General features: G+C 39.8%; 1 protein-coding gene across 1 annotated transcript; it reads left to right on the forward strand.

Annotated features, from left to right (window-relative positions):
* The first annotated feature begins 1,234 nt into the window (after positions 1-1,234).
* On the forward strand, positions 1,235-23,413 carry lysmd4 (LysM, putative peptidoglycan-binding, domain containing 4). Its single transcript, XM_048563156.2, has 3 exons — positions 1,235-1,446; positions 16,705-16,991; positions 19,860-23,413. The coding sequence occupies exons 2-3, from the start codon at positions 16,716-16,718 to the stop codon at positions 20,400-20,402; spliced, it is 819 nt and encodes a 272-aa protein (XP_048419113.1). The 5' UTR covers positions 1,235-1,446; positions 16,705-16,715; the 3' UTR covers positions 20,403-23,413.
* Positions 23,414-23,783: the final 370 nt, after the last annotated feature.

Below are 23,783 nucleotides of genomic sequence, written 5' to 3' on the forward strand. Positions count from 1 at the left end.
AAGAATGTTGTCAGATCTTAAAAATTTCAGGTATGAGAAAAAATATAATGAGTTTGGTCTGCTCTGCTTAGAATTGAAGAGGTCGAGGGGTGACGTATTTAAGTTACATAAGATTATAACAGGCTTGAATAGAGTGCACAGAAAAGACTTATTTCCCTGAGTAGAGAGGTCACTTACTGGGAGTTAAGGTTGAAAGATGAGAGGGGACCTGATGAAAAGCATTTTTTCACCAAAGGGCAGGTGAATGTTTGGAATTCTCTGCCCAGTTTGGTGGTAGAGATGGAAACCCTCAAATCTGTTAAAAAGAACCTGGATCTGCAGTTGAAGTGCTGTAACCTTCAAGACTGCGGAACAGGTGCTGGTCGGTGGGATTAGTATGGGTGACTGGTTTAGTCAGCCACTGCAGACATGATGGGCTGCATTGCCTCGTTCTGTGCTGCAACCTTTCTAAATGTCTGCAGTCTTTCATTTATCTTCCAACACACATAAAAAATACTGGATGGTGAATACATAACTGCTCCTTCGCCAACCCAGCCCTACAGCCTTCAAAGTCTCTGTTGCAATCTTGCAATTCTCGGGGCTCAGCTCCATGAAACCTTTTCAAGAGCAGGAGGGTAACGGGGAAAGGTGATAGAGCCATGGGGTAGTATTAGGCCTTGCATCATATAACTGTGTAGTTATTAACTATTCCTGCCGCTGATTGAGCTCCCTCTTTTTACATGAGGGGGTGGTGCAACATGTTGCATGCATGGCACATCTACATCTCACACTGATGCTGCAAATCAGGAACAAGGGAGAAGTTGCTGGAAAAGCTCTGCAGGTATTGGCAGCATCTGAGCAGAAAAAGTAAGAGTTAACGTTTCGTGTAGTGACCCTGCTTCAGAACCCGGACCTGAAACGTTAACTCTGATTTTTGCTTCGCAGACGCTGCCAGACTTACTGGGTTTTTCCAGCAAATTCAGTTTCTGCAGCTTGCAACGTGCCTCGGCGGTGGGAACCTCAAAAACACTAGCCCCCGAGAGCAAGACACGTAGGCAGCGCATGCGCGGGCCGGCAGCTGCTGCCTCCGCTTCCTCACCCGAACTTGCTGGTGTCGTCCCCGCCCACCGCCGCGACGACCTTCCTTTATTGGTGGATCTTCCCGGCCACGCGACAAGCCAATGGTCGGCGTGACCGTCAGTCAGAAGTTCCCTAGGCTCACCGCCCCAATCGCCTCCCGCCTTTGCCAGGGCAGCCAGCAGGTTAGGGTGTAGCCAGTAAGGGGGGGGGCTGAAAGGGACGGCGTTTGAACGGGCTGGCCAGGGGTATCCCGATCGGACTGACGGCGTTGGGGACGGAACTAGGAGAGGAAGGCCTGGGAAAGGCCAGGCCTCACCTGTGGAAGCTGCTTGCGGTCGGGGCTGAGGGGCCCGTCATGGCTGAGCTTGGATGGAGGGTCTGACCGCGGTGAGTATTGTTGACCCCTTCCCTCGAGGATCGGGGGGATGGGCCCTGTGTTGGGGGGGGAGGCCTTTAGCCTCAAGGTGTCAGCTCCCTCTGTGTCTCTGAACTGACCCACTGTGGGTGAAGATCCCTCACAGCTATATGTGGCCGGTAACAACTGAGGCCAACGATGTTGTCAAAGAGACAGGGGAAGAAAAGTGTGCATCTTCCAGTGAACGGTAGATAAGTCTTCAGGCATCACCCTAATGACAACAGAAAATACAGGGGAGGAGGAGGGAAACTCCATTGACATTGTCTATATCTCCAAGCAATTTCTGCTCCTATTTCAGATTTCCAACATCCACAGTATTTTCTTTTTGCCTCCTAAACATTTATGTTGGGAGATGGTAGGTTCGTTGGCACTGTGGTTTGTTATTTTTTCATTTCACTGTATGAATTGTTTCTCACCTCAGTTATGTCATTTAAGGGGAAGTCTCTGCAATCCAGAGATTTTTTTTATTGGTCCCACTTTCGAAAAGCTGTGACTTCAACTTTCTTTTTCGGCTCTGTACAACCAAACAAATATTTCTTCTACTTGTGGCACGCTGCTATTGGTAACTGTGTCATTCTAGGTCAAGGCTCTGGAATTCCCACTGTAGAGCACTCTACTTCCTGCCCTTTTAAAACTCTTCTCAAAGCCTTTTTTTTTGTCAAGTGTTTGATATCTCTCACCATCTCTGGCTGTATCAATTTTTGTATGATTATGTTCCTGGGGTGCTTTAGCTTGTTAGAGATGCTTTATTAAGGCAAGTTGTCTTATCACAAAGCTACAATAATAAGTTGAGTCTGTCCAAGCATTCCCTACCCGAGACTGACAGCAGATTATTTGTCTGTCTGACCTCTTAGCAAAAAGAATGAATGAACAAAGTAGACAGTTAATATTTTTGGGGAAGATTCTGTTTGAGACAAGCAATGCTAAGGCCAGTATTACCAAGTAATGATAATATTTTAAATGTTTCCTGCAATGGTACCGGAGACAAGTAATCGCACCAAATCTAAGACCAGGCTTTATCTTTAAGGAGATAATAGTGAAGTAAAGATTACCGGTGTGTGCCCTTTGTCATGGTATCTTGTAAATTGATTTGTTTGATTAAAAGCTATACTTGTAGCTGGTCAACTACTGAACAGTATGGGTTTTATTTATTTTCATTATATCATGAGAGTTTTGTTTCTGGCATAGTTTTAGTAATAAAGTTCTTGGAGTACGTAGTATCTTTTGTAACTTAAGGATGTCATAGTGACTGAAGTTCTCTTAAAGAGAAGATGCTTACAGGGAAATGCAGCAGACACACAACAAAGATTCAAAAGCCATGATAAAGACCCAAGTCTTTATTTTGTACTGCCTGTTCCTCTACTTCCCTTTTAATAGATATTCAAAATTGATTAAAATCCCTTTAAAATTTAGTTGTGCTGTGCGAGACAAAATAATCTGTACCATGTCTTTTTCTGTTGTCAATGTGTATGCTATGTACATGTGTGTGCAGTTGTACACTCCTGCAGCCTGGTGCGAACATTGCCTCAGGTACATCCAAACTGGCACAAGCATTTGACAACATTACCATTGTGCTTTCCTTTTTAAGTCAACATGTTTAAGTCTCTCAAAACCAGACATGGGGTTTGACTTATGTAGAGTATGAAGATGAACCACTGTTGTGGGTCTGGGTGATTGCCGTCCTTGACGTTCACGAAGTGGGAGTTACTCTGCGTCGGTGTGTCTTTAAATCTTTCTGGCAGCTTCATAGCACTGTCATTTCATCTGATTGATCCCTTGCACCCTATATAAGGTACCAGTAAGTAAAGCACCCATTTGGGGAGCAAAATATTGGGCCTCATTACTCGTTACAAATAAAGTATGTATTATCTGAAAAGGGACGGGAGTGTTGGGGAGGGGAAGAAATGCTCAAGTCATGGAAAAACATTTTTGGAGCCAAATTAATGGGTTTATCTTGTACAGTGTAGTGAATGGTCCCTGACAGACAGCTTTGGTCAGGAGTGGAGGTTAGTAGTATGGCAGGATTCCTAATCTGTTTGGAATGCATTAAACAGTAAACAGGGGTTTTTCAGCTTTGCCCCCTTAAAAATGCAATGGAGCAGCAACAATAGGCTGTTTAAGTCATTGCCTTATTCGTTTCTAGGTGTCAAGAGGAAGAGGCCCAATAATTTGACTATTACTGATTTAGTTAATTGTCATTCTCAGGTTTGTCACCTTTTCTATATGGCTGACCACACTTCTTTCTGCTTTGTCCTTGTGTGTAACTTTCTGCCTGTATCAAACCTTGAACAGCGCAGTTAGTCAAACACTGGAATTTAGTGTAAAAAGTGATTAAGCTATAAGGAATATAGTTTAAAAGGACAAAATACCATTATAAGATCTGCTGGTCAGTACACATGTCCAAACTGCTACAAGGCCTGCTTTATCTAGGAATGCAGATGTAGGCCATTCAGCTCTTCTGTCCTGACCTTTCTTTCAGTTGAATAATGACTAAATTGTAACTCAACTTCCTATAAACTGACATTTTCCTAGCTACCATCAGTTCTGATGAAGAGTCACTTCACCCAAAATGTCGACTGATTTCTTTCCACAGATGCTGCCAGACCTGCTCAGCTTTTCCAGCAATTTCTATTTTTGTCTGAACTCCTTTCACCTGCCTTTGTTTATTTTTTCTTGCCACTCTTTTTATCTAAATGTACAAGAATGCTAACCTTTTGCTATACCCTGTGGCAGGTGAAACTCTGGTTTTGATGAGTCAATTACTTTTCACCTAAGTAAATGAAGGCTGTGCTGGTCTCTCTTCCACCTGTCATACATAAATGCATGCATCTATATTGTGATATAAATGCGCTGGTTTTGTGGTCTCTTATTTATGTAACCTTGTTAACCTGAGCTCTTTTTTAACTTTGGTCGGCGTGCATTCAATGTTTACATAATTTCACAGCTCAAAGTATGGTTCATGATATTGTATCAAGTAAGCTTTGTGGTTATTTACTACTGGTGGTGAAACATGGTTCACATAAAAGTGTAGGAATTTGATAGTCAAGCTCTAATTGCCTGTTTTATGCAAGACTGCTTGATTTTAGATTTCCTTTTGAACAATCCCATTTGGCAAGCGAGATTGATAAATTCAGGGCAACCTCTTGATGTGTTATGGAATGTATCAAATCCTAAAGATTAAAAGGTGAAGGTTGTTTACAGATTCTCCTCACTTATTACAAATAGTGTATTAATGATGTTTTATAATTTTAGAGGCTATCAATAAAGTACTTGTGTCCTACTGTAAATAAAATATTACTACTTGCTTCACCATTTCTGCCATGATGTTGAAATTGAGCTTAATTCTGTTACATATATCTTTTGAAGGTGACAGGTTGCTGGACTAGAGATCCAGGTAATGGTCATGATGACACAGTCGAATTCATGCAACAGCTGATAGTGTAGTCTATTTATTGTTTGAAATCTAAATTTAAAAATATGATGATGACAGTGAAACAATTATTGGTTGTTGTCAAATCCACTAATGGGCTCTGTAGTGTCCTATAGTGAAGGAAGGTTGTGGTCCTTACTAGATCTGGTCTCCGTGTAACTCCAGTCCCACAGCAATATGGCTGATTCTAAAATGGCCTGTCAAGGCACATAGTTGTACTAGGCTGCTTTTTAAAAAAAAAACCTCAAATAAGCAATGAACCCACCTGACAACTTCCGATCAGTCTTGTCAACCTTGCAAAGTCCTCTTTAATAAAATACGGGTGCTAGTGCTGTGCATGGGAAAGCTGTTTTGCTGGCTAGTCAAGGAACAGTCTGATGTGGTCGTATTCGTGGAATTATACCTCATCAGCAATGTGCCAGACAACAACACCAGCCCCAGGTGTGTCCTATCCAAACTGGAATACACCGCCAACAGAGGTGGCAGCACAATGGAATACGGTGTGGAGTGATTTCTCCAAGGAGTTCTCAACATTGGTTGCCAGCTCCATGAAACCCCATGGAATCCTGTCAAACATTGACAAGTGGAAGCACTGCAGACAGTAAAGGGCCTGAATGTACCCTGGGTGAAGAACTTGTGTCCATCACCAAGAGTGGCTCGGCAGCATCACTACTGCCCAAGCTGGTTGAGCCCTGGAAGACATTGCTGCCACGCTAGGAATTCAGTAGGTGCCGATTGAATCAACTAGAGCAAAAAAAATTGAATTCACCCATGCCAGTCTGCCTGTCACAAGTGTTTGTCCATGTTAGTATTGATAGGAATGACCACTTCACAGTTCTTCTAGAGATAAGGTGTGTCACATAACCAGCATGCTAAATGGGATCGGTTTGAAACAGATAGCAGTTTAGGCATGCGTGAGGTTGTGTGGGCCATCAGCAGCCCCAAAACTAGACTTTCAGTACAATCTGCAACCTCATGATGTGGCATATGCTCCACTGTATCATTATCAATAAGCCTTGGCAATAGGACTGGTTCAATAAAGAGTAGAGAAGGGCATGCCAGGTACAGCACCGGGCATACCTGAAAATGAGATGTCAACTTAGAGAAGCTACAATGTGGGACAACTTGCTTGCAAATCTGCAAGTGATTCCAAAACAGATCAGATCTAAACTTCATAGTCTTGCCGCATTTGGTTGTGAATGGTGTTTAGCAATTAAGCAGCTTACTGGAGGAGGAGGCTCCATGTGAAAACAAGACATAGCCGAAGACACTGGATGTTAAAAAGGCTATGGGCCCTGACAATATTCCAACAATAGTACTGAAAATGTACTTCGGAACCTGGCATACCCCAGTACATTTACAACACTGGCATCTACTCAGCAATGTGGAAAATTGCCCAGGTATGTCTTGTATGTAAAACAAAAAAAAACACAATTCCACGCCAGCTAATTAACTCCCATCAGTCTGCGCTCTCATCAGTAAAATCATGTAAACGGTCATCAACAATACCATCAAGCCACACTTGAATTGCAACAACCTGCTGGTGGTCAATTTGAATTCCACTAAAATCACTCAACTTTTGACTGTGTTACAGTTTTGCTTCAAATGCAAACCCAAGAGCTGAATGCCGTAGGGGAGTTGAGAGTGACTCCCCTTTATATCCAGGCTGTGTTTGGCTAGGTATGGATTGAGGAGCACTAGCAAACCTAAAGTCAGTGGAAATTGTTGCGGAAAGCCTCCCCTCAGGTTGTTGTCATACTTAACACAATGGATCTGATGTTGGGAAGTCAGCCGTCTCCACTCCAGGACATCTCTGGAAGTATTCCTCAGGATAGCATCTGCGTCCTAACTATCTGTAGCAGCTTCATTAGTGCCTTTTCTGTATCAGGAAAGAAGATCAGAAGTTGGGAATGGTCGCTGATTATTGCTCAATATTCAGTACAATTTGTGACTTCTCATATTGAAACAGTTTGCACCCAAATCCCAGCAAGATATGGACCGTATCTAGGCTTGGGCTAACAAATGGCAAGTAACTTACCGATCCAGACAAGTGCCAGTCAGTGACCACCTCCAACAAGAGAGAACTACTCCCCCTTGACTCTCCAAAACTTGCCCACTGTCTAAAAGGTACAAGTCAGAGTATCTTAGAATATTTGTTGCAGCAGTGTGCATCATATGCTCTGCTGAAATTAACCATGGCTACTATGACTGCACCATCCAAACCCACAACCATTACCATCTAGAAGTCGAGAGCAGGACATGCACGGGAACGCCACCACCTACACGTTCCTCTCTGAACTGTTTGCCATCAATATGGGACCATTCCTTCATGGCCAGAATCATAGAACTGTCTTCCTAAACTAAGTGGACTTCAGTGGTTCAAGAAAGTAGCTCAACACCACTAGTAAATGCTGGACCAACTGTTAGTATCCATATGCCTTGAATGTTTGTTTTTTTTTTAAAGTTGGTATTCCACTTGGTTGCTGAAAAGATAGGTTGGAAAAAGTTTGTGTGATCCTCAGCTTTGTTTAATTGAGGCCAAGAACACACAAGTAGGGAGGTAAGGCTCGTCCTTCACAAAACCCTGGATTGGCCTCAACTGGAATATTGTTTTTTGTTCTGCGCATTATAATTTGGGAAGTAATATTCCACAAGAAGGTGCAGCAACATCTGACTAATAGGGCACCAGGAATGAAATGTTTCTCTTAAATGGAATGGATGGAAAAGTTGGGGTTTTCGCCTTTTGAACCATGATGGTTAAATCAGTTTTTTGGTAGAGATGTTCAAAATCATTTTGATATACTAAGTAAATTGTTTCCAGCGGTAGAATAGTCAGCACTCAAACAGGTTTAAGGAAATTGGCGAAAAAACAGAGAAACCATATTTTCCACGCCAAATTATTGCAATCCAAAACACACTGACTGGAAGGAGATTCGGTTACATTAAAAAGACAAATGGTTAAGCACTTCAGGCAAAAAGAATTATAGGTTTTTAGGGAAAATGGAATTAATTGGACAACCCTCCAAAGAACCACACATGGATTGAAGCAAAGTGATGCCCTCCTCTGCTATATCATTGTTTGCATTCATTTTGGTCTTAAGCAGTCCATGTTTACAAAGATTGCAAGGTGACTTTAGGATAAAGTGTGTTCTGTCTCAATTATTATATTTGTAGTTCTTGCTATGTTGTAGTCAAACACTGTATGTTGCAAGTAATATCCATGACACTCTCCCACATTCACATTGATCCGAAGAGCTAGTCTACCTTGTTCCACACAGCTGTATATTGAAATGAGTCCCACACTAAGCAAATGCTTAGGTCCAACTTGTCAAAATTAAATTACCAATGTGGGCTCACTCAGTCTGACAGCTGAATATTCACCCATTATTGTGTTGCCATTACTTACTGATTTATTATTTATTTACTCTGGTTTGGAATTAGGATGACTCAGTTCACCGCATGTAACATTGCACAAAAGCTCCCTGTCTGCACTAGTATTTTATTTTCATTTCTTGTACCATCAATTCCTTTCCCTTTATAGATATCGTGCAATATTTACATAATGGACAGTGATTTGGTGTAGTTTTTTTTTATCAATTGGAATTTCAATGTAGCTGTCTCAATTAATCTTGAGTAGATAGCAATTTTCTGTTTAGCTACTCTGGACAAAATTGTTTCCAAAGGCACAAGTATTAACAACCGTGTTCCAGAAATTTTGGTTTGTGTTCACAGCACATGGTATGATATAGCATGAAAACAGACAATATAGCGTGAAGAGTGAAACGTATTCCTGATATGTCAGTGTTATATTTCTAGATGTGAGTGATAAGAGACCACAAATTCAGTGCCTATGTAACCTTTTGTTCTATGCAACTATAAATTCCCAAATGCAACAATTGATTTCCCTGTCTTCCCCCCCCCCCCCCCCCCCCCCACAACTTACAGTTCTTTACTAGACTGGTCAGCTGCTATTGGCAGGCTAGTAAAATAGTGTGAGCAACACTTCTGCTTCCAGAGATAGCAAAACACACCTGAGGATTGATACTCATTTTTTTTTTGCCACAGCAATGTCCCAAAGAAAGAGGTGCTAATGCCCTCTTTTTGGTAGGGCTGAATACAGTCTGACAATGCTGATCAGCAGTGCAGTTTTCCATTTGCTTATTAATATAGGCCTTCTCCTCCACCCCCCCCCCCCCCCCCCCCAGGATAAGAAATTAAGTTATGAAGTATGCTAATCAAACAACTTTATTGTCAAGCATGAGTTACTTGTAGCAGTGACTCCTAATTGCCCCAGTTGTGTTTGGAACAAATCAAACAAAATTAGAAAATTAGCTGTTTTAGTGGTTTGTATTACTGTATAACTGACCTAGATTGGATCTCTTGAATAGAAATATTTTCATAATCTCCAATTATTGTATTTGTGGTAAAATACCTCACTTGGTGATTGTATAATTGGACGGACTGGCATTCCCTATTAGCCAAATCAAGAGGTAATAATGAACCCATGCAGGGTATGTGGCCCTTTTTTGAGGGGTCTTGTGAACTGGGAGACTAGTGCTCAAGTCCCACCTGCTCCAGAGATACATCTATGAATAAACCTGTGAACAGCTTGCTTAAAAAGTATCCACAACCAGACTCTAACACACAAGTCTGCAGCTTTCTATCAAAGAGTTTGTTTTTACTAAAAGAAATGTATACACTGATGATAAATTGTAAAAGTGAATTGCTGCAGTGAAGCTTCAAGCAGTCATGGCACTAAATCCAAGGGAAACCTGCTTCTGACAACTTTTTACATTCTAGTCTTTTCATCGGCGAGCTGGTTGCAAGCAGGCCACCTATTTGCCATGTGCAAATTGGCTTAGGAATAAAAAAATTAGGGAAGTAAACATGTGGCTAAGGGAGTGGTGTGGGAAAGAGGGGTTCCATTTCATGGGGCATTGTCATCAGTTTTGGAACCGGGGCAATCTGTACCAATGGGACGGTCTCCACCTGAACCGATCTGGAACCAGTGTCCTAGCGAAAAGGGTAAATAGGGTGGCCACTAGGACTTTTAAACTAGTGAGTGGGGGGGGAGGGAGGGAAAGGGAAAACAGGGAGTATGATGGTAAGTATAAAGGTAAGCAACAGATTAGCACATGTGCAGGATGGTTTAAGTTCAAGGCAGATAATGAATGAAGCAAAAAGGAAGGATAACTCGGGTGATATTATTAGAGATGTTGGAAATCTTGAGGGTAAGAAACCTGGCATAAAGGCACTTTACCCGAATGCTCATAACTCATCAACCTTGTTATAAATGCTAACGGCACACATCATCGCGAATGAATATGATTTGTTAGCCATTACGGAGAGATGTTACAGGATGGTCATGACTGGGAGTTAAATATCCAGGGGTACCAGACTATTTGAAAGGACAGACAGGAAGGCAAGGTAGGTGGTGCGGCTCTGATATTCAAGGACAACATCAGGGCGGTGCTGAGAGATGATGTAGGCTCTATGGAGAATGAGGTTGAATCCATTTGGGTGGAAATTAGAAATGCTAAGAAGAGAAAGTCACTAAAAGGCATAGTCTATAGGCCACCAAATAATAACATCACATTGGGGTGGGCAATAAACAAAAATAATTAATGCCTATAAAACTGGTACAGCAATTATCATGGGTGATTTTAATCTACATGTAGATTGGTCGAACCAGCTCAGTCAGGGTAGCCTTGCGGAGGAGGAGTTGAGTGTATCCGTGATAGTTTTCTGGAATGGTATGTAATGGAACCGACGAGGGAGCAAGCTAACGTAGATCTGGCGGTGTGTAATGAGACAGGAATAATTAATAACCTCATAGTTAGGGATCCTCTTGGAAGGAGTGATCGCAGTATGGTTGAATTTAGAATACAGATGGACAGTGTGAAGATAAAATCCCGTACCAGGGTCCTATGCTTGTTCAAGGGGAACGACAATAGAATGAGGGAAGACTTGGCTAAAGTTGACTGGAAACGAAGATTTTATGGTGGGACAGTTGACGAGCAGTGGAGGACTTTCAAAGCAATTTTTCAAAGTGCTCAGCAAAAGTATATTCCAATGAAAAGGAAGGACTGTAAGAAACGGGATAATCTGCCATAGGTGTCTAAGGAAATAAGGCAGTCTATCAAATTGAAAGAGAATGCATATAAAGTGGCCGAAAACAGCATGAAACTAGAAGATTGGGAAAACTTTTTTGAAGGTCGACAGAGCCACAAAAAGAGCTATAAAGAAAAGCAAGATAGAACATGAGGGAAAAAACTAGCATGGAATATAAAGACAGATAGCAAAAGTTTCTATAAGTATATAAAACAAGAGTGGCTAAAGTAAACGTTGGCCCTTTAGAGGATGAGAAGGTGAATTTAGTTATGGGATATGAAATGGCCGAGGCATTGAACAGGTATTTTGTATCGGTCTTCACAGTGGACGATACTATTAACATGCCAGTAATTGACAGAGACTGGCGGTAATGTTCCAAAATTCACTAGACTCTGGGGCAGTCCCAGCAGATTGGAAAACAGCAAATGTGATGCCACTGTTTAAAAAGGGAGTTAGACGAGAGATGGGAAATTATAGACCGGTTAGCTTAACCTCTGTAGTGGGGAAGATGCTTGAGGCTTTTATCAAGTAAGAAATAGCAAGGCATCGCGATAGAAATTCTCCCATTGGGCAGACGCAGCATTGGCTCATGAAGAGCAGGTCATGCTTGACAAATATTTTGGAATTCTATGACGACATTACTAGCAAGGTAGACAATGGGGACCCAGTGGATGTGCTGTACCTAGACTTCCAAAAAGTCTTTGACAAATTGCTGCACAAGAGGCTGCTGCAGAAGATAAGGATGCATGGCGTTAGGGGTAAAGTATTAATGTGGATAGAGGATTGGTTGACTAGCAGGAAGCAAAAAGTGGGGATAAATGAGTGCTATTCTGGCTGGCAATTAGTGACTAGTGGTGTGCCTCAGGGATCAGTGTTGGGACTGCAATTATGTACAATTTATATAGATGATTTGGAGTTGGGGACCATGTGCAGGGTGTCAAAAGTTTGCAGATAACACTAAGATGAGTGGCAGAGCAAAGTGTGCAGCGGACTGTGAAACTTTACAGAGGAACATAGATAAATTGGGTGAGTGGGCAAAGGTGTGGCAGATGGAATACAATGTAAATAAATGTGAAGTCACACATTTTGGTAGGAGTAATAGTAAAAGGGATTATTACTTGAATGGTAAAGTTGCAGCCTGCTGCTCTGCAGAGGGACCTGGGTGCCCTTGTCCATGAATCACAGAAGGTTGGTCTGCAGGTAAAATAAGTAATTAGGAAGGCAAATGGAATTTTGTCCTTCATTGCTAAAGGGATTGAGTTTAAAAGCAGAGGGGTTATGTTGCAGCTGTACAAGATGCTGGTGAGGCCACACCTGGAATACTGTGTGCAGTTTTGGTCTCCTTACTTAAGGAAGGATGTACTGGCACTGGAAGGGGTGCAGAGGAGGGTTCACAGGATTGATTCTGGAGTTGAGGGGATTGGTTTATGAGGAGAGACTGAGTAGGTTGGGATTATATTCATTGGTATTCAGAAGAGTGAGGGGGTGTCTTGTTGAAACATAAAATTATGAAAGGAATAGATAAGATAGAAGTAGAGAGGATGTTCCCACTGGCAGGTGAAGCTAGGACAAGAGGGCATAGCCTCAAGATTAGAGGGAGCAGATTTACAACTGAATTGAGAAGGAACTTCTTCACCCAGAGGGTTGTTAATCTATGGAATTCCTTGCCCAGTGAAGTAGTTGACGCTACTTCAGTAAATGTTTTTAAAGCTAAGGTACATTCCTTTTTTTTGAACAATAAAGGAGTTAAGGGATACGGTGAGAATGTGGATAAGTGGATCTGAGTCCACAAAAAGTTCAACCATGATTTTATTGAATGGCAGAGCAGGCTCAAAGGGCCGAACGGCCTACTCCTCCTCCTAGTTCTTATGTTCGATGTTCTGTCCTCTTGTCTCCACCTATGCACAGTTGGGAAATCATTGCAATTGATGAACCAGAAGGTTGGGTTAGTGAGAAGAGCGATGAACTTCACCTTCATGACAAAAATCAATCTTTCAAAATGCTTGTTTATTTCACTTTTTTTGTTTTTCCTCCACCATTAGTTACTTTAACACTCCCTGGTTGCGTGATTTATTCCAAGTTTTTGCCTGTTGATTTAATCAGTTTTTATACAGTCTTCATCTTTGAACAAGAAAGGGGAGGAAAGAGAGGGATATTGTGGCCCTCCAGTATGTTTCCACGCACATCAGAAGATTGCTCTGGAATTTACTGACTCCGGGAAAATGCGTAAACATTTTGTAACCCACATCATCTTGCAAACAAATGAGACAAATGATCTGGTGGTGGTTGAAGGGAGACATCGGAAGAACATCCTGTGTTTCTTTAAGAATTGCCATGACACTTTTTGAAAAGATTTTGTAGCTCTGGGTTGTGGATGGGCTTGTAGACTTGCTCAGTGAGCCAGTGTGTTTTGGTTGTAGAAATTTCGTCACCCTCCGGTGCACGATGTTACCAAGCAGGGTGACTAAATGTCCGCAACCAAACACACCAGCTCAGCGAGTAAGTCTACAACCTCAATTGCCATGAGATATTAGCACCTCTTCCTTTCCTGCACCCCACCCCCCACAACTCCCTCACCCTGAATACCAGAACAGTTGAATAGGGACTTAATAGCATGGAAATGCCAGCTAAGGTTATATGCTCAGTCTGAGTGGAATTGAACTCATAACCTCTGATCCTGCCCCGGTGATAAGAATGCTGTCTGTGTCATGTTAAAGTTTTACCTATCTGGGTGTGGTGGAGTTTATTCAAGCTTTGTAATTTATTTAGGTGGAGATGTTTGTTAGCTAATTGCTGGCAGGCATTTTAGGAATGAGAAAATGAAGATTACATTTCAAATAATTTATTACCCTCCCTTCACGTTTTTCTGAATGTATACTTCCTATCTGCAAAATTTTTATATTCAGTAACTTTGGTCATTGTTTAAAGTGAGGGCTTTAACGCAGTTCACTGTTGCCTGATAAATTTCTCCCCGTTCCCATCTGCTGACTTCTATGCATGTCAATGCAGTTGTGGCATCAACTGTTCAGAACTAAGGATGTCACAATATTCCCTAAATAGCAATTGAAATTCAGTATCATTTACTGGTTTAGCATTGGTCTACAAAGTACAGTATTGTAATTTAATAATTTGCTCCAAACTATTTCTTTTGTTTTGTCCACCAACATTAAACTTGGGTTAAAATATGTTCTAATGCCTTGTTTCTCATTAACCACAAATGACAGTCAACCTCCCCCCAAGAATGGAGAATGAAGCATTGAGTGATCTGTCCATAGTTTGTGATATTGAGGTGCTGACACATTAAAAATATAATCGAGAATCTGCTTTCAAATCTCTGAAAGACAAAATAAACCCTTATGCAATCTTTTGATGTTTGATTATTTAAGCAATATCAATTCATGTCATGAAGTCTTTCCTTGGTCAAATGAGCTTTGACTTTTTTTTGACAGGTGAGTTTTCTTTGTAGCTAATTTGACTGTCTTTATATCTACATCAGTATACAGAGACTTTAGCATTACCCCATTTATCGTGTTCATTTTGAAGTTCCATTTGTTTGTCATTCCCGTTTCCATTAACCTTTGTTGGCAAATTGTCTTCTAGTGCCTCAGATTTAAAATTCTTATTCTTGTCACTTCTTCAATGGCTTCACTATCACCTAAGTCCAACTTGCTCTAGGATCAACCACTGACCCAGTTCTCTCAGATATCTTCATTCTGTTAAATATTTGTCTTAAGTAGAGGCATCTACCACTTTCCACCTCTCTCTTTTACGCTTTAAATCCCACCTGTCTGAGCTGTGGGAAGCTTGCATCTTTGGTGCTTTTCCCCTCCTTGGCTTTAGGGACACTTGTATTGAAGGCATAATATAAATGTAAGCTGCTTTATTGCAATCTAAATGATTTAGTAACTTAAACCATCCCTTTGGTAAAAGATTCCAAAGCTGCAACTAGAACTTGTTTGGTGGACTGCCTCATAAGGAAATATCGCTTTCCCTTATAAATTGCATGAGCTGATTGAAAACTTTATTCCACAAATAGAAATTATAATTAGTTGTCTGTAGCAACTCTTCTGACAAACCCTACATGAAGCTTTATTATTCCTTGCACATTGTAATCTGTTCTTCTGTTAAACTAAACTCAATCCTTAAGTAGACAATACCTTCATTTAATGAATCCTTGGTGAAGTGAAAATAAAGAAAATCTACATTGTTATTGGCTAACCAGGGCTTTCTCATGGGCTTTATAGTCTTTTATATTTGCACTTTGGGAATAAACTAATGTTGTGTACTAGATATATAAATGAAGGGATGCTTGATTTAAAGCTATTCTGAAATAGCTTAGCCCCAATCCATGCTTATACATCTTCTGAATAAGACATTAGACTGAAGATATCTGATCCAGTGATTCAAGTAGATGTTAAAGATTCCATTATATAATTACAAAAAAATCCCAGCAATTTCTCCCTTAATGAATAACGTCAAGAATGGACTGGGTGATTCATCTTTATTGTATGTAGGGTTGCTGCCATATTTGTCTACCTAAGTGCATTCATTGCCGTTATCATCTAATAGAGTCAAGGAAGGATATAACTAGACAGTAGATAATAGTTGTATGCTCAGAGTGTCTGAAGTCTTAACAGTGCAGAAGGAAGCCATTTGGTTCAGCACCAGTTCTTCAAATGAGTGTCATTATAATCTCCTGCTTTTACCCCATATCGTTGCACATTACTTCAATCCAAATAGTTGCATAATGCTCTCTTGAATGTTTCAGTTGAACCTGCCTTCATCACACATCCAGACAGTGCATTATATACCCTAACTTATTGCTGTACGACAAGTATTTTTTACTCACATTGCTCTGTTTGCAAGTCACTTCAAATCTATGCACCATTGCTCTTGTTTCTTTTATGAGAAGGAACCATTTCTCCCTAACCACTATATCCAACCAGCTTCTGACCTAAAAAGCTTCCAGCAGATCTCCTCTCAGCCTTCTGTCAAGAGAGAACAGTCCCAACTTCTTCAATTGATACTCACGGCTGCTGATCTACACCATTGGAGCCATTCTTGTAAATCGCTTCTGCAGTCTCTCCAGTGCATTCACAGCCTTTTGTATATTGTGGTGCCCACAACTGTACATAGTACTTCAGCTGAGTTCAAAAGAGTCATACTGGACTTGAAACTTTAGGCCTGTTTCTCTCTTCAAAGACACAGCCAGACTTGCTGAGTTTCTCCAGCATTCTCTATTTTGCATTCATTTGAACGCATCATATATGCCAGAGCTGTACTGGAAAATCACCAGGCTGACTGTGACATCAAGATATTACAACTGAACCAATTTTGTTGACTTTGCTTCTTGAATAAATAACCAAAAATAATTCATTATAAATAAAATTTGAAGTGTGACAGAGACTTTGTACAGTCACTATAGGAATATCCATTCACCAAAGATCTGTGTTTATTTGCCTGTACTGCACTGAATTAAATTAGAAGCAGTATTTCTGAACCATGATAACCCTCGAGTCTTGGATCCAGTTATTCGTGTTATCTACAAGATAAAACCAAAGGATGTGTCTGCCTTAAAGCTCCATTATAGGTATTGTGGTCAAGTGAACTGAGTATGTTTACTTCTTTGCACCTCTGGGTTACAGCATTTATGTGGCTGAATAAGCCTAATTCTTTCTTTCTCTTGTAGGTATCAGTAGTATGATGAGACTGAGAGATGGGCAGACAAGATCCTTCCAGGCACCTGTAGATGTTCATGCTTCACAAGATGGTCAGATTTATCTATTTGGGAGTGAAGTCGCAACATCCGATGACTCATCTGATGAAGACCAGAGTAACATTGAACTACGGCCAAGAGGTCGAGAGTGTCAGTGGTCCACTGTTACTGAGGAGAAATCCAACAGTACAGTATTTCTTATTCGAGAAGTGGTTGATGGTGACAACCTCAATACTTTTGCTTTGCAGTATGGCTGCTCGGTAAGTGTAAATCATCCAAGGCTGCTAAATCTGATTACACGCAACCAAGTTCTTCTTTTTACAGGTCGCCATCACAATGGAAATAATTTATTCTTAAAGCAAGTGACCTTTGCCATCTAACCCCAGCACTTCACATTTACCCAGACTAGTTGCAATTCCTTAAAACAAAACAAAGAATTGCGGATGCTGGAGTTCTGAAACCAAACACAGAAACTGCTGGTGAAACCCAGCAGGCCCGACAACATCTTTGGGAAGAAAACAAAGCTGAAGCTAGAGTCTGGTTCTGATGCAGAGTCACCGGGAGTCAATGTTAGCTCTGCCTTCTTCCCATACATGTTGCTGGACCTGCTGGGTTTCACTGGTAGCTTCTGTTTTTGTTTCAGGCTGCAATTCCGTCTGTAGCAAAGGACTTTAAAGCAACAGTACTACACAGTTTCCTTGATGTCACTGGTGAATTCATTCTTGGCAGCAGCAATTATCTAAATGACCATAGAGTGGGAGTAATAAATGCTGATCCAGGAAAATGTGAGAGCATTCCAGCAATTTTATAAAGATGAACTGAAGTCCTAATCTGCCACTCAGAAGAAATCACTTCCAAGTATTTATTGCTTTTTTCCTTAAGAATTTTCTTCAAACTTAACATCAGCAAAGGATATTAACATTAATGTTGGACAAGTCAGACCTCAGGGTGAGACCTGGTTTGTTAGGTCCTAATGTTTTTAAATTATGGAGATCAATTACTGAAGTCAATGGCAACTGACTGCTAGTGTATTTTCAACAAAAATGTAAAAAGTCTGTTGAATAAAAAAAATGTTTTGGTCTGTGTGACAAAAAGTTGGAACTATTGTATCAAAACCATCACCTTAAAAGGAAACATGAGTGTCCGCAATTCACCTGTCCAGCTGCCTTGCTTCTATCTTCTGGCATGCCCTTACATTGACTGACTGATTTATGGACTGTTCTATTTCTCAGTATCACCGGGCTCTTATCACAAGGCCGAAGTATAATTTTTTTTTAAATCACAGAACTGTTTACCCAGCTCTTGAAGACAAGGTTGGAATGCTATAAATTAGACATACCTCAGACCCTGTGTACTAAGCCCAAAAATCTCTCAAATTAAATTTAAAAATCATATCCTCCCAACCTTAACAGAAAATATAGTTTATATATTGTGATATCAGTTAATATCCTTCTAGTAGGACTCCCCGGAAATGTTCATTGACTCTGTTATAGTCATAACTACAAAGTATTTAATTGGTTCAAAGAGTTTTGGACATCCTGAAATCATGCTATATAAATGCGAGTTGTTTTCTCCTATTAATAGTTTAAACATGTTTAGTGTAAAGTTTTATCAAAGCTTGATTATCTTCTGGAAATCCCCTTCATTTTGGATGGGAGGTCCTGCTGTGAGCTGCACTCTGAATACTGAAATTATATGGATTACTTGTACAGTTATTAGAAAGCTTGCAGGATTTCTCTTATCCCTACTAAGCTAACGTACTGTATTTCAGACCATTACACCTCAATCTCTTAGACTTACTGTCACCTTCAAAAGATGAAGCTGTAACCTTTTCCCATAAAATGAGCATCTAAAGGAGAATCATTTTATGTTTCGCAAAATTTTCTTAACACTGTGAAATGAGAGAGTGTTTTAACAAAAAACAGGATATTGTGTATTATAACACGGTGTGGAGCTGGATGAACACAGCAGGCCAAGCATCATCAGAGGAGCAGGAAAGCTGACGTCTCTCCAGGATCGGCAGTTCCTACTTTCGTTGTATATTATATCTTTGTAGATTCTGCCAAAATTAGACTTTGATCGTGAGAATACTAATTCTAAGCTCAATTTTAAGCGTGGATTTTATTTCACTTGGCATTTAATTGCCAGTGTGCTTTTTAATGTTTTACCTATCGGAAGCTTTTGTTTCAATTTGATTCCTCCTAAAAGCACAGTATTCAGCCTAGAACCAGGCCTGCATCCCACCTTCCAGGTTAGCTGGCTTGATGTTAAGACACCCATCAAAATTTGATTGCCATTTTAAAAAGACTTTCTCTTTCACCTGTACTTTAATCATTGGCTGTCAAGTGTAAAGACTTGCATATGTCTTAGGGATCCTCCAGTGTTGATTGCAAACTAAGTTGGAGTTTCAAACAATATTGATTACCAAGATTGTATCAGAGATAATGGGAACTGCAGATGCTGGAGAATCCAAGATAACAAAGTGTGGAGCTGGATGAACACAGCAGGCCAAGCAGCATCTCGGGAGCACAAAAGCTGACGTTTCGGGCCTAGACCCTTCAGGCCCAAAACGTCAGCTTTTGTGCTCCCGAGATGCTGCTTGGCCTGCTGTGTTCATCCAGCTCCACACTTTGATTACCAAGATGTTTGTTGAAACTGTTCTGTGCGTTTGTCACCTCTAGATCTGAATTTTCTGTTACTTGTCAGCTTCCCATTCTCATTGTAAACCAACTCATCCATAATTCTGCACCCTGTTCTTTTCTACACCAAGCCCCATTTACTCATCACCTTTTTGATTGTCTTATTGGATTCTGAGTTCACCAAATCTGATTGAAGTATTTGCATATTAAATCTGTTCTTAAAGCCCAGATGGAAATTGCACCTCATCTGGATGGTTCCTATTCTGTTTAAACTAAAGGGAATCATAAGGTTTAAAAATAAGTTCCAAAGCAAAAAAAAAACTTTGCTTTGAAAGGCTTATTTATCTGGCAATAAGATTTTTGAAAAAATTCCGAAGCAAAGCTTTCAAACTAGAAAAACAACTGTCTTCAAAACTTTCAATGATGAATGTTACATTGAGAAAGTTTAACTTCACTGGATTAAAAGAAACATTGTCTGCTTGCATTTAGGTTGCAGACCTCAAAAGAGTGAACCACCTCATTAGAGAGCAAGACTTCTTTGCCTTAAAAACAATAAAAATTCCTGTGAAAAAGCACAGTTTATTGACAGAAGCACATGAAGAGGCAAAACGGCGGCAGACTATTTCTACAAATAACAGAGCCTCCACATTTGTAGAAGGTTGTAGTACAACAGGCCAAGGAACAGATGAGAATAAGTTGAATGAATATTTTGACGAAATTGACAAGGGTATCGAGAGAGTCATCCAGTCTACAGATCAATGTAAAGATCGCTTGGAAGAAGTGGTTTATTGTCAAAAGCCTAATGGATTTAATTCATCCCCATTTTCTCCAAAGGACATTCATCATGGAGCTGACTGGGGTATTCGGTGGTGGAATGCTGTGGTAATCATGCTTTTAGTGGGTATTATTGTCCCAATATTTTACGTGGTGTACTTCAAAATTCAAGAGACTGAGAGTGTGGACTCAACGGCTGCAAATGGCACAGTTTCAACCGCAATACAACCTAAATTTACGCCATCTATAGATGGCTGAGTGGGATTGACTAAAAAGTTATACATAAATTTTCTTCATTGATAACTAACAGTAATTGATTGGAACATTAAGTCATTGGTTAAAGGTTGGTGCAAATAGCATGCCTGTACCAGTGCAGGGAAGTGTATTCCTTCTTTCGACCTTTACTGTGACACTGAATTTGCTTGTACAGGTCCAGTGTAAGTCCTAAACTGAAGTTTGTATTTTCATATCATTTCCTGACTTATAGCAACTTTTTGCAGTACCCCTTTACAACATTTATCTGTTTGTGATAACTTAAGAAAAATGGTTTTACTCGTAGAGTTTACAACCAAATTGTTAGTAGCCAAGTTATTTCTTATCTATTTCCTGAAAGGTTTGATAGCTATTGTTGAATTCAACAATTGTAAACTATGGACTGATCAAACAAAGTGCACTTGGTAGTGACAACTGTGCCTGTGCTAGCACTCGTGAGAATTATTATGTTTAACAGATGAACACAGAATTAAGTAAATGCCACATAGCTTCCACATTGGATCTCAGTGCCAAATAATAGCAGCCCTCCCAGGATTGTACTTTACAATTTTCAACTCTCAAGTGTTTGAGATATTTTTAGTGACATGACCTAGATCACAATGGTCTCAGATTAAGAGCTACATTGTATTTGAATGTTGATGCTAGCTGACTAGCATTTTCATGAACTAGAATTCCAGTCACATGCAGAAAATGTTTGTTAAATTCACCTGCCATCATGTCGAGCCTTTATCTTGTCACTCTGGCCTGTGATTTTTAATTTGAGTCATGTTGTGTGGGAGAGATCATATAAATTTTCTGTTGATGAAAGTTAAATTTGGATTGTGTGGTTATGAAGTGCACAGATCCAAGCAGAAGCACTGAAGTAATCTGTTGTGAAAAACTATTCTGCAACAATGTACCAGTTCTCATTCAGAACTGACACCTAAGTAGCAGTAACAATACAGCATGAAAAGTAAAATTTGACATTTGGGAAAATTGTATTTTCTGACAACTAATTTCATAATCTTCATCTATTTTCTTTGGTGAACAGTTTTCCTGCTCCTCAATCTGCACATTTAGATTTATTGCAAAAGCAACTATATCTGAATCAGATAGTATTTCATGAGTTATCAAGACAGCCAAACATACCACATTACATTTCTATAGCGTTTTGCCAGTTTAAACTTGTGCTGTTTCTGCTATTGACAAAAAGTTTCAGATTGGTACATTTTCCCTGAATGTAACTTGTAAGGATTCAACCACTAGAGCATATTTATTTTGTGCTAAACTTCTGATTTAGTTGTTTGTTTTGTTCGTATAATTTTGAAATGCTAATTAAGCAAAGACAGTGGCCCAAATGAATGCATCTTCGTATGTGATGACTTCTGATCTGTCTGTAGATTGTAACTATGAATGAGTTATACCACAAGATGCAAGTCACTTTTCAGTTTATTTTACCTGGTCATGTGGAGAGGAGATGGATTTCTATTCAGTCCTTCTAGTGGCATCTGAGTGATTCTCAATGAAATAGCCTTTGCACTAACCATAATTTTTTTTTGTTCTCATAGTTCATTGGTACAAATGTTTTGCTGAAGTTCCCATTCTAGAAGGGAACTGGGATAGGCTATGGTAAGCATAGATCTCCTGTCATTAGAAAGAAAACTGCCAGTGATTGTAACGAAAATTACAAACTAATCTGAAACAGTCAACAGACCATCATGTCTTAGTCAAATTCTTTCAGAAAATTACCAAGCACAAAGGCAAAAAGAATGCAGAAAAGGTTGTACATTTTAGCTTAAATACATTTTTTAATGAAGTGTCACATTAGAATCTTTAGTACAGAGTTTTTAAGATCTGCAATAGTAGGAATAAAGTCTCAGCATTGCTCAGGTGAAAAAGCAGAGTAATCTTTCTAGATTTCGCCCAATTCCTCTGAGATTTATGTTGGGACCTCACCCATGTACATAAAAGATTTGACCATAGATATATTGAGCTTCGCCAATAATTTGGAATTAGAAGCATAAGAAGTTGTAGAAGAGATTGTAAGGTAGGAGGCTACTGTTGGAATGAATAAAAACTAACATGGTGCTTCCCATATCATCAAGATGTCCTTTTGCTGCCAGTGCTTTGGAAATGTAATCACCCTTGTAACATACAAAGCAAATTAGGGGAGCATTTGAAAAATTAACTTCCTAATGAATAAATGTGGAGTGGAAGGGGGAAAGAAAGAACAAAAATGCAAATATTCCTTCATGTGACATGGTGCTCAACTGACTAGAAAAACAAATCTTTAAATGAAGAATTGGTGCACATTTAAGATTGCTTTAAAAAGGCATTGAAATGAGCGTGAAAGATTTTGGATTTTGTAAATTGCTGTACTGCATACAAATCCAAGGATATAGTCCTGAATCTGTACAAACCTTTAGTTAGATTGCAGTTGTAATGTACAATTTTGTGCACCTCTTTACAAAGACTTTTAGGAGCTGCGCAAGGAGTGCAATATCGATTCACCTGGTAATTTCATCAGAGAAATAAAGCTGAAAAAGATAAAAGGAACATAAGACTCTTTCAAATTTATGAAATAATTCGAGGGAGTAAATAAAGGAAGGCAACTGAATGGTTGGGGAATCAATATTGGAAAGGGTTCTAAAGCATTTTTGCAATGGATTATTAGACTGGAATGCAATACCAATTATAAAGTGACAGTTAAAAGGGAAACACTGGAAGGAAATTGCTAAAGGGAATGGAATAGGATGTGACATCAGAATGGACATCTTTGGCATGAACTAAGGCATATTGGGCTGAATGGCCTTGTGTGTTTTAAGCTTGTAGGTTTTACCAAACTCACTCTCTCTTAGCTGGGGTTGGAAAATTGGCTCTGTTGTCAAGGAAGAGGTCTTCAGAAATAATCATTTATTGTTGACACTGCGTTGCAAAATCACATCCTAAATAAGCTTACAAATAAATGTACCATTATTTAAAATTAAAGTAAAATAAAATTGAATCATTTCTTCATGGCATCTGTCTATATAATTTTATTCCAAATTTATCCAAATGCTGGTTGACTAGGATCATCATCTCCTCATCATCTGTCCCCCACCAACTGACATTTGTTTCACTTAACGCACATCTGGAATTAAATGTAAATCTTTTCTACTCCTCATTGTCATTAGAAAGTGGAAGACTAACTTTCTATGAAGCATTGATCAAAATGTTTTGAGGTAATTTTCCTAATTAATTTCTTTTAAAATTTTTCTAATGCATTATTTTGTTCCCTTTTCAAAGGACGATCTTTCCATTTTGCATTTGATTTAGAGAATTCCACACTAGATATTGTGTTTACACTTGGCTCACAGCAGGATCTGTACCGAAGACACACTGGTGAAA

This window comes from Stegostoma tigrinum, chromosome 33 (genome assembly GCF_030684315.1).
Source record: "Stegostoma tigrinum isolate sSteTig4 chromosome 33, sSteTig4.hap1, whole genome shotgun sequence".
Taxonomy (NCBI): Eukaryota; Metazoa; Chordata; class Chondrichthyes; order Orectolobiformes; family Stegostomatidae; genus Stegostoma; species Stegostoma tigrinum.

Bases quoted from the DNA above. Each gene is read 5' to 3' on its own strand.
- lysmd4 (XM_048563156.2), top strand. From the start codon at position 16,716: ATGATGAGACTGAGAGATGGGCAGACAAGATCCTTCCAGGCACCTGTA. The intron at 16,992-19,859 runs GTAAGTGTAAAT...GCTTGCATTTAG, and splicing joins CTTTGCAGTATGGCTGCTCG to GTTGCAGACCTCAAAAGAGT.